Source organism: Pristiophorus japonicus, chromosome 18 (assembly GCF_044704955.1).
Source record: "Pristiophorus japonicus isolate sPriJap1 chromosome 18, sPriJap1.hap1, whole genome shotgun sequence".
NCBI lineage: Eukaryota > Metazoa > Chordata > Chondrichthyes > Pristiophoridae > Pristiophorus > Pristiophorus japonicus.
In genome coordinates this window covers 9,099,484-9,125,545 of record NC_091994.1, presented here as the reverse complement: position 1 = coordinate 9,125,545, position 26,062 = coordinate 9,099,484, and the positions used below count along the sequence as shown (strand labels likewise).

At 44.7% G+C, this 26,062-nt stretch overlaps 1 protein-coding gene across 1 annotated transcript in view; it reads right to left on the bottom strand.

The window, feature by feature from the left end:
* LOC139228542 (thimet oligopeptidase-like) overlaps positions 1-26,062 on the bottom strand; it is a 54,973-nt gene that overhangs the window by 20,881 nt on the left and 8,030 nt on the right. The window contains exons 3-4 of the mRNA XM_070859636.1: positions 21,197-21,304; positions 231-333 (exon numbers count right to left, since the gene is read on the bottom strand). Of these exons, the coding sequence (XP_070715737.1) occupies positions 231-333; positions 21,197-21,304 (211 nt within the window). The remainder of the gene's footprint in view (positions 1-230; positions 334-21,196; positions 21,305-26,062) is intronic.

The window sequence follows — 26,062 nt, the reverse complement described above, 5'->3', positions numbered from 1 at the left end:
ATGAGTAACCTGAAGTCATATTCATCTAAGATCAGTCTGCCTGAGGTCCAATTAAACCCTTATAGTGACAGACTGTACCCCACTGTAAAATGCACAAGCCTTCTGAAGGGTGATAATCTTGTGCTTGAAACCTAGGACTACTTGGCTGCACAAATGGATATAGTTTCATTTGGCATTTACAGGGCTAAATTCCAATTCTGTTTTCATCGACAAAATAACTTTTTCCTTACCCAGTTCATCCTGTGTAAACTCCAGGAAGGTAGTGTTCTCATTCAGGTTTTTGCTGAAGTCAATACATAAAGTGCTGATTCTTTTCTTGATGGCTTTGATCTCCTAAAACACAGAATAAATGGACATTGAGCTCTTTTCACTAGCAATTCATGGTTTACCAAGATTTTCAATGGGGAAAGGGGGGGGGGGGGGGAAGGGGATTCTGTACTTCCAGAATAAGACATTTGTTTAGATGCAGTGTTAGATACTGCAGAAAGATCCAAGATATCCTAAATTATTAAGCTAAAAATAAAAGACTGGAGTTTCACCAAAGGCCTAGTGGATAAATCTATGCAGCATGATATTCAGACATATGAACCAGAAGATCTCAGATTCCAAACTTGTTCTGTGTAGAACCACAAAGGTAATAATCTCTGGATTATTACCTGAGCCACGAGCAAATTGGCATAGGGTCAATAGAATCAGGGAGATGAATGCGTGGCTCAAAGATTGTCGTGGGAGAAGTGGGTTTCGATTCATGGGGCACTGACATCAATACTCAGGAAAAAGGGAGCTGTTCCGTGGGGACGGACTACACCTGAACTATGCTGTGACCAGAGTTCTAGCGAATCGAATAACTAGGGAGGTAGATAGGGCTTTAAACTAAATAAGTCTGGGGGGGGGGGGTGAGTGGGGGCGGGTCCCAGTGGAGAGAAATCTAGAATACTAAAGAGAAAAGAAAAGGAAGCAACGCAGGAAAGTGATTGTGGTAAGGATAACCAGATTATGTCAGGAAGGGACAGAGTATACAAACAAAAGAGTGCACTAACAAATAGGGTCCAGGTAAGAAAAAATAGCGATAAGACAAATAGGGCTATTGTACAAAAAAAAGTTAAAATGTCTAATGATGTTAAAAAGACAAATCTAAAAGCACTATATCTGAATGCACGAAGCATTCGTAATAAGGTAAACGAATTAACAGCACAAATAGATTTAAATGGATACGATATAGTTGCAATTACGGAGACATGGTTGCAAGGTGACCAGGGTTGGGAACTGAATATCCCAAGGATATTCGATATTTAGGAAAGACAGGGAAAAAGGAAAAGGGGGTGAGGTGGCATTTTTAGTAAAAGGATGAAATCAGAGCAATAGTGAGAAAGGATATTGGCTCCAAAAATCAAGATGTAGAATCAGTCTGGGTGGAGCTAACAAGCACCAAGGGGCAGAAAACATTGGTGGGAGTTGTCTATAGGCCTCTAAACAGTAGTGGTAATGTAGGAGACGGCATAAAACAGGAAATTAAAGATGTATGTAACAAGGGTACTACAGTAATTGTAGGTGACTTTAATCTATATATAGACTGGCCAAAGCAAATTAGTAATAATACTGTGGAGGATGAATTCCTGGAGTGTGTACGAGATGGTTTTTTAGACCAGTACGTTGAGGAACCTACTAGGGAACAGGCATTCTAGATTTCTCTTCACTGGGACCCCCCCCCCCACCCCCTGGCCTTATTTAGTTTAAAGCCCTATCTACCTCCCTAGTTATTCGATTCGCTAGATTACCCTATTCTAGATTGGGTATTGTGCAATGAGAAGAGGTTAATTAATAGTCTTGTTGGTCCTTTAGGGACGTGTGATCATAGCATGATTGAATTATTTATTAAAATGGAAAGTGAAGTAGTCCAATCCGAAACTAGGGGCCTAAATCTAAACAAAGGAAACTACGAAGGTATGAGGAATTAATTGGCTACGTTAGATTGGGAAGATTCATTAAAAGGCATGAAAATGGATAGGCAATGGCTAACATTTAAGAATGCATGAATTGCAATAGTTATACATTCCTTTCTGGTGCAAAAACACAAAAGGAAAAGTGGCCCAACCATGGCTAACAAAATAAATTAAGGATAATATTAGATCCAAAGGAGGAGTCGTACAAAGTTGCCAGAAAAAGTAGCAAGCCTGAGGATTGGGAGCAGTTTAGAATTCAGCAAAAAAGGACCAAGAGGTTGATTAAGAAGGGAAAAATAACATATGAGAGGAAACTTGCAAGAACATAAAAACCGACAGCAAAAGTTTCTACAAGTATGTAAAAAGAAAAAGATTAGTGAAGACAAATGTAGGTCCTTTACAGTCAGAAACGGGAGAATTTATAATGGGGAACAAGGAAATGGCAGAACAATTAAATAAATACTTTGGTTCTGTCTTCACGGAAGGGGACACAAATAACGTCCCAGAAATGCTAGGGAACCAAGGGTCTAGTGAGCAAGAGGAATTAAAGGAAATTATTATTAGTAAGAAAATAGTGCTGGAGAAACTAATGGGACTGAAGGCAGACAAATCCCCAGGGCCTGATAATCTGCATCCCAGAGTACTAAAAGAAATAGTAGATGCATTGGTTATCATCTTCCAAAAAGGTAGCGTTGAGGAGAGGCATGGGAGGTCGGAGGAGAGGTCTACTAGTGCAGCTGCTGCGGGGAGAAAAGGCAAAAAAGTAGAAAGAAATCGAAAGGTGACATCACAGCCAAGGGGGTAAGTGATTGATGAGGAGTTTTTCTTTTTCTTTTCTTTATCAGTAAATAACCTTTCAGCATTGTTGTTGCCAAATTAAGTTAATCTAAGGGTTAAGTCATGGCAGGACAGCTCGGACACGTGTTATGCTCCTCCTGTACTATGTGGGAAATCAGGGATGCTTCCGGCGACCCCGACAACAACGTGTGCGGGAAGTGCATCCACCTGCAGCTCCTGACAGACCGCATTGCGGCACTGGAGCTGCGGGTGGATTCACTCTGGAGCATCCATGATGCTGAGGTTGACGTGAATAGCACGTTTAGTGAGTTGGTCTTAGGGTACACAGCCAGATAGGGAATGGGTGACCAACAGGAAGAGCAGTGCAAGGAAGGTAGTGCAGGGGTCCCCTGTGGTCATCCCCCTGCAAAACAGATACACCACTTTGGGTACTGTTGGAGGGGATGACTAGTCATGGGAGGTCAGCAGCAGCCAAGTTCATGGATGGCTCTGCTGCACAGGAGGGCAGGAAAAAGAGTGGGAGAGCTATAGTGACAGGGGATTCAATTGTAAGGGGAATAGATAGGCATTTCTGCGGCCGCAACCGAGACTCCAGGATGGTATGTTGCCTCCCTGGTGCAAGGGTCAAGGATGTCTCGCATCAGGTGCAGGGCATTCTGAAAAGGGAGGGTGAACAGCCAGTTGTCGTGATGCATACAGGTAACAGCGATATAGGTAAAAAACGGGATGAGGCCCTACAAGACGAATTTAGGGAGCTAGGAGCTAAATTAAAAAGTAGGACCTCAAAAGTAGTAATCTCAGGATTGCTACCAGTGCCACATGCTAGTCAGAGTAGAAATCACAGGATAGCTCAGATGAATATGTGGCTTGAGGAGTGGTGCAGAAGGGAGGGATTCAAATTCCTGGGGCATTGGAACCGGTTCTGGGGGAGGTGGGACCAGTACAAACTGGACGGTCTGCACCTGCGCAGGACCGGAACCAATGTCCTAGGGGGAGTGGTTGCTAGTGCTGTTAGGGAGGAGTTAAACGAATATGGCAGGGGGATGGGAACCTATGCAGGGAGACAGAGGGAAGTAGAATGAGGGCAGAAGCAAAAGATAGAAAGAAGAAAAGTAAACGTGGAGGGCAAAAAGCAAAAAGGGCCACATTACAGCAAAATTCTAAAGGGGCAAAGTCTGTTAGAAAGACAAGCCTGAAGGCCCTTTCATTGCGAGAGGGATGGAGTACAAAAGCAGGGAGGTCCTGCTGCAACTGTATAGGGTATTGGTAAGGCTACACCTGGAGTACTGCGTGCAGTTTTGGTCACCTTACTTAAGGAAGGATATACTGGCTTTGGAGGGAGTACAGAGGCGATTCACTAGGCTGATTCCGGAGATGAGGGGGTTACCTTATGATGATAGATTGAGTAGACTGGGTCTTTACTCGTTGGAGTTCAGAAGGATGAGGGGTGATCTTATAGAAACATTTAAAATAATGAAAGGGATAGACAAGATAGAGGCGGAGAGGTTGTTTCCACTGGTCGGGGAGACTAGAACTAGGGGGCACAGCCTCAAAATACGGGGGAGCCAATTTAAAACTGAGTTGAGAAGGAATTTCTTCTCCCAGAGGGTTGTGAATCTGTGGAATTCTCTGCCCAAGGAAGCAGTTGAGGCTAGCTCATTGAATGTATTCAAGTCACAGATAGATAGATTTTTAACCAATAAGGCAATTAAGGGTTACGGAGAGCGGGCAGGTAAGTGGAGCTGAATCCATGGCCAGATCAGCCATGATCTTATTGAATGGCGGAGCAGGCTCGAGGGGCTAGATGCCGACTCCTGTTCCTAATTCTTATGTTCTTATGTTCTTATGCTCTGTGCCTCAGTGCGAGGAGTATTCGGAATAAGGTGGACGAAATAACTTCGCAGATAGCAGTTAACGGTTATGATGTAATTGGCATCACGGAGACATGGCTCCAGGGTGACCAAGGCTGGGAACTTAACATCCAGGGGTATTCAACATTTGGGAAGGATAGACAGAAAGGAAAAGGAGGTGGGTTGGCATTGCTGGTTACAGAGGAAATTAATGCAATAGTAAGAAAGAACATTAGCTTGGGTGATGTGGAATTGGTATGGGTGGAGCTACGGAATACCAAAGGGCAGAAAACGCTAATGGCAGTTGTGTACAGACCACCAAACAGTAGTAGTGAGGTTGGGAACAGCATCAAATAAGAAATAAGGGATGCGTGCAATAAAGGTACAGCAGTTATCATGGGTGACTTTAATCTACATATTGATTGGGCTAATCAAACTGGTAGCAATGCGGTGGAAGAGGATTTCCTGGAGTGTATTAGGGATGGTTTTCTAGACCAATATGTCGAGACTCCAGGATGGTATGTTGCCTCCCTGGTGCAAGGGTCAAGGATGTCTCGGAGCGGCTGCAGAGCATTCTGGAGAGGGAGGGTGAACAGCCAGTTGTCGTGGTACATGTAGGTACCAACGATATAGGTAGGAAGCGGGAAGAGGTCCTACAAGCTGAATTTAGGGAGCTTGGAGTTAAATTAAAAAGTAGGACCTCAAAAGGTAGTAATCTCTGGATTGCTACCAGTGCCATGTGCTAATCAGAATAGAGGGAGTAGGATAGTTAGAATAAATACGTGGCTTAAGCAGTGCTGCAAGAGGGAGCGATTCAAATTCCTGGGACAGTGGAACCAGTTCTGGGGGAAGTGGGACCTGTACAAAAGGGACGGTCTGCACTTGGGCAGGACTGGAACTGATGTCCTGGATGTGGATATCTGAACGGAATATATGGAATTAAGGACAGTAAAGTAAACGGGATATATGAAAATGTATAAGCCATGGAAGAATAGCTGGGAGAATGTCAGATTGCAAATAGTGCAACATCAGCTTAGCTAACAGTCTGTCTCAAGGTTTCAAGTCACTAATCCTGCCAATAATATATAATTGTAACATGAAATACATCTGCAGAATTGCAAGGTCTCAGTAAATAAATAGTCACACCATTAGATTGAAACATTTGGAGGCAATACTTAAGCTTTCAAGAAGAACATCTCATATAGATTGACTAATGAGTGACTGAGTTAGACTGTCAATCCATTTGTATTTTGTTATCTGATTTCAAAACTGTATAACTGTTAACGCTTTACGATGTAACTTCACCTATCCGTAGGGAGTGTGTACGCTCTATCCAGAGAGTATATCTTCTGTCTGATAGGTCTTACTGGCCGGTAATAAAGACTGCTTTGTTCAAAGCACAAGAGGTATTCGACTCAGTAATTTTACTGAACCAGATTGAAGTAAAAGAATCCAGGAATTAACATTTGGTGTCAGAAGTGGGATCTCAACGGACGACTGCCGAAAACTTGCGAATTAAGAGCCAGACTAGCCTTGGATGAGACGAGGGGAAAATGGCCACTGGAGTGAGTATGATTTCAATACTGCTCCAGTTTCCCCCGGTTTCAAAAGTCTGAGGAATGTTTAGCCACTCGCTGGTTCTCAGGTAGTGTCTGAACGAGATCCAGGACAATCTGGTGAATACCTTTCAAACTTAGAATAGGGATAGAGATAGGGAAATTGTGCGATGATGCAAACCAAGCGGCGACTTGGAAAGATAGTTAGAGCTAGATAGGGATAGATGATCAATCATGGATCCAAAAAAATTAATAGGAAAGAAAAGAGACTCTTGTGAATGTCTGTTTAAATGAGAAATGCTTCTGTGACTTTTACTGAAAAAAAAAGCCGGGGAGTTGTGGTTTGTTTTATCTCAAACAGAATGAAAGTTTGTTTTGACCCTTCGTAGTGTTGTCCTGTATGTGGGAAGTTTAAGAGTGTGAACCTTATTGAATTACGTATATTCGGATGATAAGTTGCGGAGCCAGGAAATGCCCAAAGGATAGATTTGTTAAAAAGAGAAAAAATTACATGGTCCCGGTGGTTTAAAAAAAAAGAAAAACTTGTTGAAAACAAACATTCAGAGAAGGCACAGCAAAACAACTGAGATGGATTCAAAAGGATTTAAAAAAAAAAAAAAATTATATTAAATAACACGACCTTGAGGCTGGAACAATTGAGATAACGAAAAGCAGTCCACAGCCTACGTGCCAGACTTCTCTCTAGTTATAAAAAAAAAGTAACGTACTAAATAGGTGCTGAAAGAAAAAAATGTTCTGAGATTTTAAATTATGAAAAATATAAAATCACTCCTGTCCAATTGGCAGAAAAAAAAACTCCATTAAATTAGGGCTTTCATTGACTGATTGAATTTAAACTGCGCAGTAACGTCAAAGGATAGGGAAATTTGGAGACTAAAATAAATTAATTGAGGCTCATAAGAAATCAAAATTAGAAAATTAGGCTCACAGGGAATAAAATGGGGATTTAAATAGAGGATAGGTGTTCAACTCAGGTACGACGTCGACCTTGTATATCACTTGGCCCGTCTAGGCTCTGATTGAATTTAAAAAAAAACCCCGCAGCAACTCGGAAGGTAGGGCCGACGCGAACGCGCGGCCGAGAGAAGGGCCGAAGCGAACGCGCAGCGACGTAAACGCGCAGTGAAGCGAACGCGCAGTGACGTCAACGCGCAGTGACGTAGACGCGCAGTGACGTAAACGCGCAGTGACGCCGACGCGTAGTGACGCAGAGGCGCAGCAACGCGAATCGCGAAAGTCAGTGCTAATGGCAGTAAGTCTGTAAGTCTTAAAGTGTTTAGAGTTTTAAGTTTAGTATTAAGATCGCACGGCTATGCGGACCGTGCGGTGATGCGGGTAATTTTGTAGATCGTGCGGCTATGCGGACCGTGCGGTGATGCGGGTAATTTTGTAGATCGTGCGGCTATGCGGACCGTGCGGTGATGCGGGTACGTGTTAGAAGTCTTTGTCTATTTTGTAGATCGCGCGGCTATGCGGACCGTGCGGCGATGCGGGTAAGGGTTTAAAGTAAAGTTAAAGTATCTTAACTCGCGCGGCGACGCGAGCCACGGGTCGACGCGGATTGCGCGGCGGCGTGAACTGCGAGGCAACGCGGATTGCGAGGCGACGTGAGCTGCGGGGCAACGCGGATTGCAAGGCGACGTGAACTGCGAGGCGACGTGGTAGTTTAGTATTAAGATCGTGCGGCGACGCGGACCGTGCGGTGATGCGGGTAAGTGTTAGATTTGGAGTTAGTTAAAGTCCGTGTTAGTTCTGTAAAGTCTGTGTCTATTTGTAAGTTTGTTTAAATTGCACGACGACACGAACGCGTAGCGACACAGTAATACGAGGGGCAGTGTGAAAATGGGAAATCAGTTAGATAAAACCACGGATGCGGATAGTCCGCTACAAAAGTTATGTGAGGAATTCCCTGAAAGAGCTGAAGACTTTAGAAAATTATCAGGAGCCCTGAACAAATTATTAGGGGATGACCAGTGGCCTCTAAGTGACACTAGAAGCGTAGAGGTAAAAAAAAAGCACAGGGATTAATTTGGAGAAGGGGACGAGGAAAAGGGGATAAAAAAAAATGTAATTGCAACCTGGCGACATTATTGTCAGAAATTAAAAGATGCATCACTTCTATCGAGTTGGCAAACAAATGCTATTAAATTAGGACTTGCATTGACAGAGGGAACACATGTTAAAACTGTAGACGTCTTTAAAAAAAAAGAATGAAGGTGCGCACGAGAAACTTGCTAAGAGATCCTCTGGGACCTCTGAGAAAGGTATTGATCAACTACAAGTTAAAATGGCTGGCTTTGTGTTAACCGAGGCTGATGATGAAATTGATGAGTGGCCACTGACTCAGCGCCCAACGGCGCCTCCCGCACCCCCTGGCCTCTTGCTCCAGTCCTCTTCCCAACACCCTCCACCTAACACTCCAGTAAAAAAGAGTTAGGAACAACCACATATCACCAAAGCAACAAACCCAAACTGACTCCTCATCCTCTGATAGCGATTCGGATCCCCAGTTTACAAGCAATACAGCCGAAAGGACCAGATCTCACACTCGAAAGGGCAGAACTATATCTTAACATCACAAACAGTCCCGTAAATCTTCTAGTCAACCTACCAGTCCAAGTTGTGAAAGACATAGCAAACACCCCCGCCGATCGAGACGCAGAACTGTCAAGCAGTCAGACAGCTCTGAAACATCCTCCGGCCTGGAAATGATTTCCAAGATCCCAAAGTCCCGACACCAATTCCCTGTCAGACCAATGCCAAACCCTGATGCACAACAAGCTGCAGACCACCTCTCTATAGATGTCTGTGATCTTCAAACAACTATTTGATTGCTCACGCTATCCGGACAGATGGAAAGGGCAGTTAAATATTATTGGCAGAAAAAGAAAGGGGAGGGGGGAGGTGCGCCCCCAACCCGGGTCAAGACTGAATACGTGACTAGAAAGGAAGAGCCATCTCGGGAGGAAGGATCAATAGAACCGCAGTGTTGCATACAGGATTGGATGGATAAGCAAGGATACGGTTATACTAAACAACCAAACGGCCCGAGCCCTGCTAATAAACCTCCCTATTGTCCCCGGCATGGTATGGGAAGAGGCCGGGACTGGGTAAGAGGAATTGACTGTTTTAATTGTGGGCAGGAAGGACATTGGAATAAAAATTGCCCCTACCGTCAGCATGGAAAAGGAAGAGGAGGAAGAGGAGGGGGGCAAGGGGGGAGAGGAAGATCTTACACTAACTTCTCCCAGAACAACCCCTTTGGTCAATTGTCCCCCGATTGACTACGCAGCTTGATTGTGCAGGGATCCTCCCCGGACGACGAACCCATTCTGAATGAGTGGCAACCCTTTTTGATAGATACGGGAGCCTTCATGTCTTCTGTACAATCAAAGCTTAAACTCCCTGCTTCTACTGAAACACAGGAACTTTCAGGATTCCTGGGACAAATCTCGACATTCCCAGTGTCAGAACCGGTTAAAATGGGTTACCAGGAAGAATCGGTGGAACATCGAGTTGTTATCACAACCAATCTGGACTGTAACTTGATGGCTAGAGACCTCCTTTGCAAATTCCAGTTGCATTTGGAGTGTGGAGATAACGGGATTATTGTAAAACAGGAAACCCTTAAGCGGCAGTATTATACCACTAGAACCCCTCAGTGGTGGTCTCTGGACCTGCCGCAGGCACCCTGTCACGTGACCCTAGCATACGATCCCAGTGGAAAGAATCAGGTCCTGCAGAACTTTTATCAGGATCACGAAGGGGAAGTGAAGGGAATTCTATTTAGGGCTAGAGTGACTGGACTGGAAAGAGAGGCAGATTTTGTGGAAGTGGATAAGAATCTGTGGAAACAGCCCCTAACAATGGCACCGCATATTGCTCGTGAAGTATTAGCCCCTCACCATGCTAAAGATTTGGGAGTTATGGTACACAAGGCCATAGATGAGGCTGACCCTACCAGCCGGGATGTGCAAATCGTAAAACATGGCCGAACAGTCCAATTTAATGGGGACCCCGAGAAAGTATTAACAACTCTATGGCATCATACTGGCTCGGACATACCCGACTATGTGGATCCTCATGTGTGGGCAGAGGACCCCTCCCAAGTGGGTTATACTCCCATTAATTGAGATCCCAGTGCAGGGCAATGTGGACTGGCCCTCTATCCGACAGAACCCACTGAAATCACAGGCAATCCTAAACTGACTTTTCGGCACTGTACTGCAATTAATCCGGCCTGTTTTCTTACTGAGCCACCCCAAGATGAGGAAGAACCCAGTCATGATTGTTTATCTTTAATTTAAGAGGCCACATCAGTCAGGGAAGATTTAGTTGATGTACCAATGGAAGATCCAGACTGTATTCTTACTGAGCCAACCAAAGATGAGGAAGAACCCAGTCATGATTGTTTATGTATGTTGACGGAAGTACTTCTATTAATCCAGAAGATACACGAATCTCAGGATACGCCATAGTAAACCAGGAGAATCAGGTCTTGGAATCTGCCACTTTGAAACCGCCTATTCTGCTCAACAAGCTGAACTATTCGCCCTCACCCAAGCCTGTATCTTGGCCAAAGATCTCAAAGTCAATATCTATACCGACTCTAGGTATGCCTTTGGGGTGGCGCATGATTTCGGACAATTATGGAAAAATAGGGGATTCCTAACCTCACAGGGGAATGAGATATCTCATAAACAGTTAGTATCTGATTTGTTGCAAGCCCTCATGTTCCCCAAACGCATTGCCATTGTACCAAGAGGCCAAACAGGCCTCTCGTGACCAACAGATGGTAGTGCCCAAAATTATGAGTCAGATTAAAAATCCTGCAAAGGATAAGTTAGCCTCGGAAAAACCAATGCCAACCATCCAAGATGTTATAAAAGCACAGGGGGACGCTCCTGAAAAAGATAAACTGTTGTGGAAATATTATGCATGTACTTATGACAATGTTTCTAAACTCTGGACCACTCCCGCGGAACAGACTTGCATGTCTGACGAGTTGGCCTCATGGGTTATAGAATGTCTGCATTTTGCTACTCATTGTGGAGCAAGGGCAACAAGTGATACGCTTTTGGCTACTTGGTGGCACCCTAAACTCCAGGCGCTCACCCAGAACATCAGTAGTCGTTGCCTGGTTGGCCAGCAACATATTCCAGGGAAGGGAGTCCCCTGTGATTGGGGTAAAACGCCCCTACCCGAAGGTCCCTTTGAGACATTTTAGTTGAACTACATTGAGTTGCAAAAAGTTCAGTGTTACAGATATGTGTTAGTAATAGTAGATGTGTTTAGCAGATGGATTGAAGCCTACCCTACCCTGGACAATAAGACTCAGACTGTTGTTAAGGTGTTAATGAGGGAAATTGTTCCTAGATATGAGATCTCAGCTAGACTGATGACCACCTATGTTCTTTCTCTGACTCAGGCTCTGCGACTAGTTCACAACCAGGTTCAAGATGCTTACCCGAATAGTCCCTCGTGGCACCAGGGAAGTATGGATTCGGAAGGGATTAGAGCCACAATAGGAGGGGCCTTTTTAGGTGTCACTCACTACCCCCACTGCAGCCAAGGTTGAGGGGAAAAGTGTCTGGGTTCACCTGCACCACTGCAAGCTCATCACCATTTAAACAAATTTTGCTGGTTAGTCTAATTCCTGTTTCTGTTCCAGATCTCCTCCTCCCTATAGCTGAACAAGGCAGTTGAAGGAGGATCAGTTTGACCAAATACACTGACGGAGACCTGAAGGGAAACGTGAAAACAGAACTCTTTTTATCAGCTAAATAATTGGACTATTTATAAGATGAGATTGTGTCTGTATGCTACTGTCTGCATAATAGTGTTGATATATGACAGTTTTGGTGCACGGGAAGGAAGACAAAGGCGAGAGCTCCATGTAAACACCTTTTTGTTTATGTCTTACGTTTATGCGGAAAAAGGGCACTTCACTAGATGCTGGGTGTGTTCACATATCCCTATACATTCCAAAGGGGGAATTCCTTTGCGCACCGTTCCCCTGACCCTAACTGAGACTGTTAGATGGATTCAAAGAAACGATATTGGAACAGGTAGCTAACCGCACTGCTGAGGCTCTGGAGGGCATCACAGCTGAAATGGTAGCGATAAGGACCGTAGCATTACAAAACCGAATGGCCCTCGATTACCTGTTAGCTGAGAAAGGGGGAACGTGTGCCCTGATAGGATCTGAATGTTGCACTTACATTCCTGATAGTTCAGAAAACATAACCCACCTTGCCGATCACATAAGGAGGGAGGTGAAAAAGTTATCCACACCAGCAAAAGAACTTAGCAGGTTTGATTGGTTTCTGGGTGGATCTTGGAGATCCTATCTAATACATGGCGCAATTGTTCTCATCATAATAATTACCTGCTGTTTGATTGTTGGTTGCCTTAACCTCTGCTGTAAAGCAATGACAAGGTTAGCAGACCCTCTTGTGGTCAAGGGTTCCCGGGTTATGATCCAACAAACTAGAGAACTACTCAACAATGCAATACTCATAGAATGATCCTAAATGTTATCATAGAATGATAAAAGGGGGGATGTGGATATCTGAACGGAATATATGGAATTAAGGACAGTAAAGTAAACGGGATATATGAAAATGTATAAGCCATGGAAGAATAGCTGGGAGAATGTCAGATTGCAAATAGTGCAACATCAGCTTAGCTAACAGTCTGTCTCAAGGTTTCAAGTCACTAATCCTGCCAATAATATATAATTGTAACATGAAATACATCTGCAGAATTGCAAGGTCTCAGTAAATAAATAGTCACACCATTAGATTGAAACATTTGGAGGCAATACTTAAGCTTTCAAGAAGAACATCTCATATAGATTGACTAATGAGTGACTGAGTTAGACTGTCAATCCATTTGTATTTTGTTATCTGATTTCAAAACTGTATAACTGTTAACGCTTTACGATGTAACTTCACCTATCCGTAGGGAGTGTGTACGCTCTATCCAGAGAGTATATCTTCTGTCTGATAGGTCTTACTGGCCGGTAATAAAGACTGCTTTGTTCAAAGCACAAGAGGTATTCGACTCAGTAATTTTACTGAACCAGATTGAAGTAAAAGAATCCAGGAATTAACACTGGGAGTAACATTTGCTAATGCAGTTCAGGAGTGTTTAAACTAATATGGCAGGGGGATGGGAACCTATGCAGCGAGACAGGGCGAAGTAATATGGAGTGAGAAACAGATGGTAGAAAGGTAAAAAGCAATGGTGGAAGGCCGAGTAAACAAAGGCAAGAAACAAAAAGGGCCACACTACATCATAATTCTAAAAGGACAAAGGGTGTTAAAAAAACGAGCCTGAAGGCTTTGTGTCTTAATGCAAGGAGTATCCATAATAAGGTGGATGAATTAACTGTGCAAATAGATGTTAACAGATATGATGTGATTGGGATTACAGAGACATGGCTCCAGGATGATCAGGGCTGGGAACTCAACATCCAAGGGTATTCAACATTCAGGAAGGATAGAATAAAAGGAAAAGGAGGTGGGGTGACATTGCTGGTTAAAGAGGAGATTAATGCAATAGTTAGGAAGGACATTAGCTTGGATAATGTGGAATCTATATGGGTAGAGCTGTAGATCACCAAAGGGCAAAAAACGTTAGTGGGAATTGTGTAGAGACCTCCAAACAGTAGTAGTGATGTTGGGAAGGACATCAAACAGGAAATTAGGGGTGCATGCAATAAAGATGCAGCAGTTATCATGGGTGACTTTAACATGCATATAGATTGGGCTAACCAAACTGGAAGCATTACGGTGGAGGAGGATTTCCTGGAGTGCATAAGGGATGGTTTTCTAGACCAATATGTCGAGGAACCAACTAGGGAGGAGGCCATCTTAGACTGGGTGTTGTGTAATGAGAGAGGATTACTTAGCAATCGCGTTGTGCGAGGCCCCTTGGGGAAGAGTGACCATAATATGGTGGAATTCTACATTAGAATGGAGAATGAAACAGTTAATTCAGAGACCATGGTCCAGAACTTAAGAAGGGTAACTTTGAAGGTATGAGGCGTGAATTGACTAGGATAGACTGGCGAATGATACTTAAGGGGTTGACAGTGGATGGGCAATGGCAGACATCTGGAGATCGCATGGATGAACTGCAACAATTGTACATCCCTGTCTGGCGTAAAAATAAAAAAGGGAAGGTGGCTCAACCGTGGCTATCAAGGGAAATCAGGGATAGTATTAAAGCCAAGGAAGTGGCATACAAATTGGCCAGAAATAGCAGAGAACCCGGGGACTGGGAGAAATTTCGAACTCAGCAGAGGAGGACAAAGGGTTTGATTAGGGCAGGGAAAATAGAGTATGAGAGGAAGCTTGCAGGGAACATTAAGACAGACTGCAAAAGCTTCTTTAGATATGTAAAGAGAAAAAGGTTAGTAAAGACAAACGTAGGTCCCCTGCAGTCAGAATCAGGGGAAGTCATAACGGGGAACAAAGAAACGGCAGACCAATTTAACAAGTATTTTGGTTCGGTATTCACTAATGAGGACACAAACAACCTTCTGGATATAAAAGGGGTCAGAGGGTCTAGTAAGAAGGAGGAACTGAGGGAAATCCTTATTAGACGGGAAATTGAGTTGGGGAAATTGATGGGATTGAAGGCCGATAAATCCCCAGGGCCTGATGGTCTGCATCCCAGAGTACTTAAGGAGGTGGCCTTGGAAATAGCGGATGCATTGACAGTCATTTTCCAACATTCCATACACTCTGGATCAGTTCCTATGGAGTGGAGGGTAGCCAATGTAACCCCACTTTTTAAAAAAGGAGGGAGAGAGAAAACAGGGAATTATAGACCGGTCAGCCTGACATCGGTAGTGGGTAAAATGATGGAATCAATTATTAAGGATTTCATAGCAGCGCATTTGGAAAGAGGTGACATGATAGGTCCAAGTCAGCATGGATTTGTGAAAGGGAAATCATGCTTGAAAAATCTGGAATTTTGTGAGCATGTTTCCAGTAGAGTGGACAAGGGAGAACCAGTTGATGTGGTGTATTTGGACTTTCAGAAGGCTTTCGACAAGGTCCCACACAAGAGATTAATGTGCAAAGTTAAAGCACATGGGATTGGGGGTAGTGTGCTGACGTGGATTGAGAACTGGTTGGCAGACAGGAAGCAAAGAGTAGGAGTAAATGGGTACTTTTCAGAATGGCAAGCAGTGACTAGTGGGGTACCGCAAGGTTCTGTGCTGGGGCCCCAGCTGTTTACATTGTACATTAATGATTTAGACGAGGGGATTAAATGTAGTATCCCCAAATTTGCGGATGACACTAAGTTGGGTGGCAGTATGAGCTGCGAGGAGGATGCTATGAGGCTGCAGAGTGACTTGGATAGGTTAGGTGAGTGGGCAAATGCATGGCAGATGAAGTATAATGTGGATAAATGTGAGGTTATCCATTTTGGTGGTAAAAACAGAGAGACAGATCTGAATGGTAACAGATTAGGAAAAGGGGAGGTGCAACGAGATCTGGGTGTCATGGTACATCAGTCATTGAAGGTTGGCATGCAGGTACAGCAGGCGGTTAAGAAAGCAAATGGCATGTTGGCCTTCATAGCGAGGGAATTTGAGTACAGGGGCAGGGAGGTGTTGCTACAGTTGTACAGGGCCTTGGTGAGGCCACACCTGGAGTATTGTGTACAGTTTTGATCTCCTAACTTGAGGAAGGACATTCTTGCTATTGAGGGAGTGCAGCGAAGGTTCACCAGATTGATTCCCAGGATGGCGGAACTAACATATCAATAAAGACTGGATCAACTGGGCTTGTATTCACTGGAGTTCAGAAGAATGAGAGGGGATCTCATAGAAATGTTTAAAATTCTGACGGGTTTAGACAGGTTAGATGCAGGAAGAATGTTCCCAATGTTGGGGAAGTCCAGAACCAGGGGTCACAGTCTAAGGATAAGGGCTAAGCCATTTAGGACCGAGATGAGGAGAAACGTCTTCACCCAGAGAGTGGTGAACCTGTGGAATTCTCTACCACAGAAAGTTGTTGAGGCCAATTCACTATAAATATATTCAAAAAGGAGTTAGATGTAGTCCTTACTACTAGGGGGATCAAGGGGTATGACGAGAAAGCAGGAATGGGGTACTGAAGTTGCATGTTCAACTATGAACTCATTGAATGGCGGTGCAGACTCGAAGGGCCGAATGGCCTACTCCTGCACCTATTTTCTATGTTTCTATGAACCAACTAGGGAGCTGGCCATTCTCGACTGCGTGATGTGTAATGAGAAAGGACTAATTAGCAATCTTGTTGTGCGAGGCCCCTTGGGGAAGAGTGACCAAAACATGGTAGAATTCTTTGTTAAGATGGAGAGTGACACAGTTAATTCAGAAGTTAGGGTCCTGAACTTAAGGAAAGGTAACTTCTATGGTTTGCGGCGTGAATTGGCTACAGACTGGCAAATGATAGTTAAAGGGTTGATGGTGGATAAGCAATGGCAAATCTTTAACGATCACATGGATGAACTTCAGCAATTGTACATCCTTGTCTGGAGCAAAAATAAAACGAGGAAGGTGGCTCAACCGTGGCTAACAAGGGAAATTAAGGATAGTGTTAAATCCAAGGACGAGGTATGTCAATTTGCCAGAAAAAGCAGCAAACCTGAGGAGTGGGAGAAATTTAGAATTCAGCAGAGGAGGACAAAGGGTTTAATTAATAAGGGGGAAAACAGAGTACGAGAAGAAGCTTGCCGGGAACATAAAAACTGACTGCCAAAGCTTCTATAGATATGTGAAGAGAAAAAGATTAGTGAAGACAAACGTAGGTCCCTTGCAGTTGGATTCAGATGCATTTATAATGGGGAACAAAGAAATGGCAGACCAAGTGAACAAATGCTTTGGTTCTGTCTTCACGAAGGAAGACACAAATAACCTTCCGGAAGTACTAGGCGACCGAGGGTCTAGTGAGAAGGAGGAACTGAAGGATATCCTTATTAGACGGGAAATTGTGTTAGGGAAATTGATGGGATTGAAGGCCGATAAATCCCCGGGGCCTGATAGTCTGCATCCCGGAGTACTTAAGGAAGTGGCCCTAGAAATAGTGGATGCATTGGTAATCATTTTCCAACAGTCTATCAACTCTGGATCAGTTCCTATGGACTGGAGGGTAGCTAATGTAACAGCACTTTTTAAAAAGGGAGTGAGAGAGAAAGCGGGTAATTATAGACCAGTTAGCCTGACATCAGTAGTGGGGAAAATGTTGGAATCAATTATTAAGGATGCAGCGCATTTGGAAAGCAGTGACAGGATCAGTCCAAGTCAGCATGGATTTATGAAGGGGAAATCATGCTTGACAAATCTTCTGGAATTTTTTGAGGATGTGACTAGTAAACTGGACAAGGGAGAACCAGTGGATGTGGTGTATTTGGACTTTTAAAAGTCTTTTGACAAGGACCCACACAAGAGATTGGTGTGCAAAATCAAAGCACACGGTATTGGGGGTAATATACTGGCATGGATAGAGAACTGGTTGGCAGACAGGAAGCAGAGAGTCGGGATAAACAGGTTCTTTTCAGAATGGCAGGCAGTGACTAGTGGAGTGCCGCAGGGCTCAGTGCTGGGACCCCAGCTCTTTACAATATACAGCAATGATTGAGATGAAGGAATTGAGTGTAATATCTTCAAGTTTGCAGATGACACTAAACTGGGTGGCGGTATGAGCTGTGAGGGGGACGCTAAGAGGCTGCAGGGTGACTTGGACAGGTTTGGTGAGTGGGCAAACGCATGGCAAATGCAGTATAATGTGGGTAAATGTGAGGTTATCCACTTTGGTGGCAAAAACACGAAGACAGAATATTATCGGAATGGCGGCAGATTAGGAAAAGTGGAGTTGCAACGAGACCTGGGTGTCATGGTTCATCAGTCTTTGAAAGTTGGCATGCAGGTACAGTAGGCGGTGAAGAAGGCAAATGGCATGTTGGCCTTCATAGCTAGGGGATATGAGTATAGGAGCAGGGAGGTCTTACTGCAGGGCCTTGGTGAGGCCTCACCTGGAATATTCTGTTCAGTTTTGGTCTCCTAATCTGAGGAAGGACGTTCTTGCTGTTGAGGGAGTGCAGCGAAGGTTCACCAGACTGATTTCCGGGATGGCTGAACTGACATATGAGGAGAGACTGGATCAACTTGGCCTTTATACATTGGAGTTTAGAAGGATGAGAGGGGATCTCATAGAAACATATAAGATTCTGACAGGACGGGACAGGTTAGATACGGGTAGAATGTTCCCAATGTTGGGGGAAGTCCAGAACCAGGGGACACAGTCTTAGGATAAGGGATAGGCCATTTAAGACTGAGATGAGGAGAAACTTCTTCACTCAGAGTTGTTAACCTGTGGAATTCCCTGCCGCAGAGAGTTGTTGATGCCATTTCATTGGATATATTCAAGAGGGAGTTAGATATGGACCTTACGGCTAAGGGGATCAAAGGGTATGGAGAGAAAGCAGGAAAGGTATTCAAGAGGGAGTTAGATATGGACCTTACGGCTAAGGGGATCAAGGGGCATGGAGAGAAAGCAGGAAAGGGGTACTGAGGGAATGATCAGCCATGATCTTATTGAATAGTGGTGCAGGCTCTAAGGGCCGAATGGCCTACTCCTGTACCTATTTTCTATGTTTCTATAGATTATGGATCAATTCCTGCAGACTGGAGGGTGGCAAATGTAACCCCACTATTTAAAAAAGGGAGAGAGAAAATGGGGAACTACAGACCAGTTAGCCTAACGTTAGTAGTAGGGAAAATGCTCGAGTCTATTAAAGGATGTGATAACAGGACACTTAGAAAATGGGATTAGACAAAGTCAACATGGATTTATGAAAGGAAAATCATGTTTGACAAACCTACTGGAGTTTTTTGAGGATGTAACTGATAAAATAGATAAGGGAGAACCAGTGGATGTAGTGTATTTGGATTTTCAGAAGGCCTTTGATAAAGTCCCACATAAGAGGTTAGTGTGCAAAATTAAAGCACATAGAATTGGGGTTAATATACTGGCATGGATTGAAAATTGGTTAACTGACAGAAAACAGAGAGTAGGAATAAACGGGTCTTTTTCGGGGTGGCGGGCAGTGACTAGTGGGGTACCACAGGGATCAGTGCTTGGGCCCCAGCTATTCACATATATGTATATATATAATATATATATATAAATATATATATATGATTTGGATGAGGGAACCAAATGTAATATTTCCAAGTTTGCTGACGACACAAAACTAGGTGGGATTGAGAGTTGCGAAGATGATGCAAAGATGCAGCAAGGCGATTTAGAGAGTGAGTGGGCAAACACATCGCAAATGCAGTATAACTTCGATAAAGGTGAAGTTATCCACTTCGGTAGGAAAAACATAAAGACAAAGTATTACTTAAATGGTGCGAGCTTGGAAAATGTCGATGTACAAAGGGACCTGGTTGTCCTTGTACACCAGTCATTGAAAGTAAACATGCAGGTGCAGCAAGCAGTTAGGAAGGCAATGTTGGCCTTCATTGCAAGAGGATTTGAGTACAGGAGCAAGGATGTCTTACTAGAGTTTTACAGGGCCTTGGTGAGACCATACCTGGAGTATTGTGTGCAGTTTAAGTTTCCTTACCTAAGAAAGGACATAATTGTCATAGAGGGAGTGCAGCGAAGGTTCACCAGACTGATTCCTGGGATGGCAGGACTGCCGTATGAGGAGAGATTGGGTCGACTAGGCCTGTATTCACTAGAGTTTAAAAGAATGAGAGGGGATCTCATTGAAACGTATAAAATTCTGACTGGGTTGAACAGACTGGTTGCGGGGAGGATGTTTCCCCTGGCTGGGAAGTCTGGAACAAGGGGTCACAGTCTCAGGATATGTGTAGGAAATTTAGGACCGATATGAGGTAAAATTTCTTCACTCAGGAGGGTGGTGAACCTGTGAAATTCTATACCACAGAAGACTGTGGAGGCCAAATCACTGAATATATTTAAGAAGGAGATAGATAGGTTTCTAGACACAAAAGGCATTAAGGTGTATGGGGAGAAAGCGGGAATATGGTGTTGAGATAGAAGATCAGCCATCATGATCATAATGAATGGCGGTGCAGGCTTGAAGGGCCGAATGGCCTATTACTGCTCCTATTTTCTATGTGCTCAGTTAAATGGGCTCAACCGGTGCAGCAGTTCAGGCGGCCAGAAATTGCATTGCTGCAAGTGATCGGGATTGAGTTTTATTTGTTGCTGTTGTGGACTCTTTTAAATTAAACTCTATAATTAGACTTTGATTTCTTTGCTGTTTGTTGAGTAAATAAACCTCATTTTATTTGCTTCAAAATGTACTGTTTGGCTGCAAGTCCAGCTGTCCCCAAGTCTCATCCCGCCTCCAACTCATTGGCTGAGACAATGGGGTCAATAGACACTCAGGCTAACACTGGGGTTGTGGCGGGGAAAGAGACTGGAAAAGAGCCCTGCAATGGTGAAGGAAGGAAAGATCAGGGGTTGGAGTGCGGCAAATCGGCAGTCAGCCGATCGTGGCAGCAAGTGGAGGTTGCGATCAGCAGGAGGGAGGCCAACGGTTTGCTTGAGCGGCGGTGGGGAAGGGACAGGAGAGGGGTGTGGGGGTGGGGAGCGCTCCTGCTCCTCCCAGCCTACAAGCAGTCAAGCAGTGCTCTAAAAAGCACTTAACTGCTGGAGCCAGCTGCTTCCATCTCCATTTCGCTGCCGGGTTTCCCGAGCCCTGGAAAACCCAGCCGGCAGTTGTTTAAATCAATGCATTTTGGAGCTTAATTTAAATTTTAACATTAAAATGAAGCGTCCCACCGCTCCATGTCGGGACACTCGCACACCACAAAAAGGGCAGCAGGCACGTATGTGACGGGTTGGTGATGCATTCTCCGATTTTTTATTTTTAACCCCCCCCTCCCAACCGACCGTCGAGGGGTAGGTTAATATCAACCCCGTATATTTTCAGCATTTTTCTGTGGTTAGATGACTCATCTACAAACGCTATGATTACTGCTACTCACCTCTTGCTTATCTTTACACAGGTGGAGTCCATTTCTTTTTCCTAATTTAAGCAGCCTTTCCATGTAGCGTCTAGCTTCTGGCCGTAGGTCTTCAGCCTGACACTTATCCTGAAAGAACAAACCCCCAGAATGACGCAGCAGCAAGAAATGATCTCAAATATATTTATTTTTCTTCTAATGGAATGTAGAAAAGATTTTCTTGCATTAACAAAGTTCATCTTTCATGATTTTGATTACCCTATTATGATCTGCCAGCTAGAGGATTCTCACTCCAAAATAACATGGCTTTCCTTCAGAGATAGCTGCAAGAGGAACCATTTTACAACATAATCCCTCGCAAATCTTTTGTTATAGTAATTAACAATGGTTGCACTTACATTGTCAAATATCACAGACATCTTTTTGAGGTGCAGTGAAAGTTATGTAAAAGCTGGAATCAACCATTCTTCACCAGTGAATAGAATAAGATGAATGACCAGTTAATGTTTTTTTTTTATTCGTTCCTGGGATGTGGGTGTCGCTGGCAATGCCGGCATTTATTGCCCATCCCTAATTTCCCTCAAGAAGATGGTGGCGGGTCATCTTCTTGAACTGCTGCAGTCTGTGTGGTGAAGGTATTCCCACAGTGCTGACTTGGTCGTAACAGTTTGATAAACTGAGTGGCTTGCTAGGCCATTTAAGAATCAACCGCATTGCTGTGGGTCTGGAGTCACATATCGGCCAGACTGGGTAAGGACGGAGCATTTCCTTCCCGAAAGGACATTAGTGAACCAGATGGGTTTTTCCAACAATCTGGTAGTTTCATGGTCACCATTACTGATACTAGCTTTTTAATTCCAAATTTATTTTAATTTAATTAACTGAATTTAAATTCCCTCAGCTGAATTATTAGTCCAGGCCTCTGGATTAAGTCCAGCAACATAACCACTATGTTACTGTACCTGTCTTTGGTTGTATTGGTTGAAGAAGAAATGATGGCTGAGGCACGGGAGAACTCTTGGCTCTTCAAACATTAACATGGGAACTTAAATAGTCATCTCAGCTTGCAGAGAGGACCTCAGTTTATCATCTTATCTGAAGAATGACACCTCCAACAATGTCGCATTCCCTCAGTATAGCACTGGAATTCCAGCCTAGATTATGCACTCAAGCCCTACTGCGCCAGTGAACCCCAGAACCATCTAACATAGAAGCAAACGCGCTACCAACTCAGGCAAGCTGACATTTTCAAGCGTGTTCTCATTTTGCATTTAAGTGAACTGATCTGTTCAGAGAGCGTGACAAAGAATGTGATGGGCCAAGTGGAAAACTGACAGACACTCATAGTCTCAGAAAAAAGAGCAATCATGGTGTTTGATAGTGGAACAATTTAAAGCCAACTGGTCAATAACAATAAATGGAAACGGTAGCATAATGGTTATATTACTGGACTAATAACCCAGAGGACTGAACTAATGATCCAGAGATATGAGTTCAAATCCCACCATTCAGTTAATTAAATAAATCTGGAATAAAAAGCTAGTATCAGTAATGGTGACCATGAAACATAGAAAATAGGTGCAGGAGTAGGTCATTCGGTCCTTCAAACCTGCACCACCATTCAATATGATTATGGCTGATCATGCAACATTAGTACCCCATTCGTGCTTTCTCTCCATACCCCTTGATCCCTTTAGCTGTAAGGGCCACATCTAACTCCCTATTGAATATATCTAATGAACTGGCCTCAGCAACTTTCTGTGGTAGAGAATTCCACATGCTCACAACTCTGAGTGAACAAGTTTCTCCTCGTCTCGGTCCTAACTGGCTTACCCCTTATCCTTAAACTGTGACCCCTGGTTCTGGACTTCCCCAACATCGGGAACATTCTTCTTGCATCTAAACTGTCCAGTCCCGTCAGAATTTTATATGTTTCTATGAGATCCCCTCTCATTCTTCAAAATTCCAGTGAATATAAGCCTAGTCGATCCAGTCTTTCTTCATATGTCAGTTCTGCCATCCCGGGGATCAGTCTGGTGAACCTTCGCCGCACTCCCTCAATAACAAGAATGTCCTTCCTCAGATTAGGAGACCAAAACTGTTGTGTTCCTAACACAGATGAGAATGTACACAGGGAGGTTAAAGTAACAGTGACCTCAGTCTTTATTAAGACACTCCAGAGTGAGGAACAGGCCTTAGGGGCTGGCTTATATACAGTGCTCCCAAGGGATGCTGGGATCCCTTGGGACTTCAGGGGATGCGCTCCCTGGTGGCGGAACATGGGAGTGCATGCCTTACAGATACACATCACCACTCCCCGCCCAAAGTCAAAGTGAAAACTATTTACAAGATAAGGCGGTCGGGAGCCTTTCTTTCCCTGGTGGACCACCTCGGTACAAATGTCTGTTCTGGTGTGTTGGCTGTGCCTTCGCTGGGCTGGCGTGTTGTTGGCCCTGCAAGACTGCTGGGTGAGCCTGGCCTTGCTGGGTTGTTGGGCATGATGGGTTCGATTTCCTGGTCCGGTGTGGTGTCGTTGATCCTTTGGGTGTGTGTTGTGGGCTCGCAAAAGGTGGTGTCTGCTGTGGGTTGTTCAGGGCAGTCTGTGAACCGCAGCCTCGTTTGGTCCAGGTGCTTTTTGCAAATTTGTCCATTGTCTAGTTTGACTACAAACACCCTACTCCCTTCTTTAGCTATCACCGTGCCCGCGATCCACTTGGGACCATGTCCATAGTTTAGCACATATACAGGGTCATTCAGATCAATTTCCTGTGACACAGTAGCACGACCATCTTTTACATTTTGTTGCTGCTGTCTGCTCTCTACCTGATCATGCAGGTTGGGGTGAACCAGCGAGAGTCTGGTTTTAAGTGTCCTTTTCATGAGTAGTTCAGCCGGGGGCACCCCTGTGAGCAGGTGGGGTCTCGTGTGGTAGCTGAGCAGTACTCGGGACAGGCGGGTTTGGAGTGAGCCTTCTGTGACTCGTTTAAGGCTCCGTTTGATTGTTTGTACTGCCCGCTCTGCCTGCCCATTGGAGGCTGGTTTAAACGGGGCCGAGGTGACATGTTTGATCCCATTGCGGGTCATGAATTCTTTAAATTTGGCACTGGTGAAACATGGCCCGTTGCCACTGACCAGTATGTCAGGCAGACTGTGGGTGGCAAACATGGCCCTCAGGCTTTCAATGATGGCGGTGGCGGTGCTTCCCGACATTATTTCACATTCAATCCATTTTGAAAAAGCATCCACCACCACCAGGAACATTTTACCGAGAAACGGGCCCGCATAGTCGACATGGATCCTCAACCATGGTCTAGATGGCCAGGACCACAAACTTAGTGGTGCCTCTCTGTGCGCGTTGCTCAACTGAGCACATACGCTGCATTGCCATACACAGAATTCTAAGTCCGAGTCGATACCGGGCCACCACACGTGGGATCTGGCTATCGCTTTCAATATTACTATACCCGGTGTGTGCTGTGGAGATCCGAGATGAATGTCTCCCTACGCTTTTTGGGTAGCACTACACGGTTACCCCACAACAGGCAGTCTGCCTGAATAGACAGCTCGTCCTTTCGCCGCTGGAACGGCTTGATTAGCTCTTGCATTTCAACAGGGATGCTGGCCCAGCTCCCATGCAGTACACAGTTTTTTACTAGGGACAGCAGAGGATCTTGGCTGGTCCAAGTCCTAATCTGGCGGGCCGTGACAGGTGAGTTATCATTTTCAAATGCTTCCATGGCCATCAACAAGTCTGCGGGCTGCGCCACCATCAACAAGTTTGCAGGCTGCGCCATTTCCACCCCCGTGGTGGGCAATGGTAGCCAACTGAGAGCATCCGCACAGTTCTCGGTGCCTGGCCTGTGGCGGATGGTATAGTTATATGCTGAAAGCCCGTATACAAAGATGGGCACTCGCGCTGAGGCATTAGTATTTATCCCCTTGTTTTCAGCGAACGGGGATATGAGGGACTTGTGATCGGTTTCCAGCTCAAATTTGAGGCCAAACAGGTACCGATGCATTTTCTTTACCCAGAACACACACGCTAATGCCTCTTTCTCAATCATGCTGTAGGCCCTCTCGGCATTAGACAAGCTCCTGGAAGCATAGGCGACAGGTTGCAACTTCCCCGCAACATTAGCTTGTTGTAATACACACCCGACTCCGTACGACGACGCATCACATGCTAGCACGAGTCTTTTACACGGGTTATACAATACAAGCAACTTGTTGAGAGCATAAAATGTTTCTGCTTTTCTCAAAAGCAATTACTTGTTTTTATCCCCATACTCAGTTCTCACCTTTATGCAATAACACATGTAGGGGCTCGAAGAGGGTGCTTAACCCCGGTAGGAAGTTATCAAAATAGTTGAGGAGTCCCAGGAACGAGCGCAGCTCCGTGACGTTCTGTGGCCTGGGCGCGTTCCTGATAGCCTCTGTCTTGGCATCTGTGGGCCGAATGCCGTCCGCTGCGATCTTTCTCCTCAAAAATTCCACTTGTGTTGCCATGAAGACGCATTTCGACCTCTTCAGCCACAGTCCTACGCGATCCAGTCGCTGGAGGGCCTTCTCCAGGTTTTGTAGGTGCTCGACGGTGTCCCGACCCGTGACCAATATGTCGTCCTGAAAGACCACCGTGTGTGGTACCGACTTGAGTAGGCTCTCCATGTTTCTCTGGAAGATCGCTGCAGCCGACCGAATTCCAAACGGGCATCTGTTGTAGATGAACAGTCCCTTGTGCGTGTTGATGCAGGTGAGGCCCTTCAAAGACTCCTCCAGCTCCTGCGTCATGTAGGCCGAAGTCAGGTCGAGCTTGGTGAATATCTTGCTTCCTGCCAGCGTTGCAAATAGGTCGTCTGCCTTAGGTAGCGGGTATTGGTCCTGTAGCGA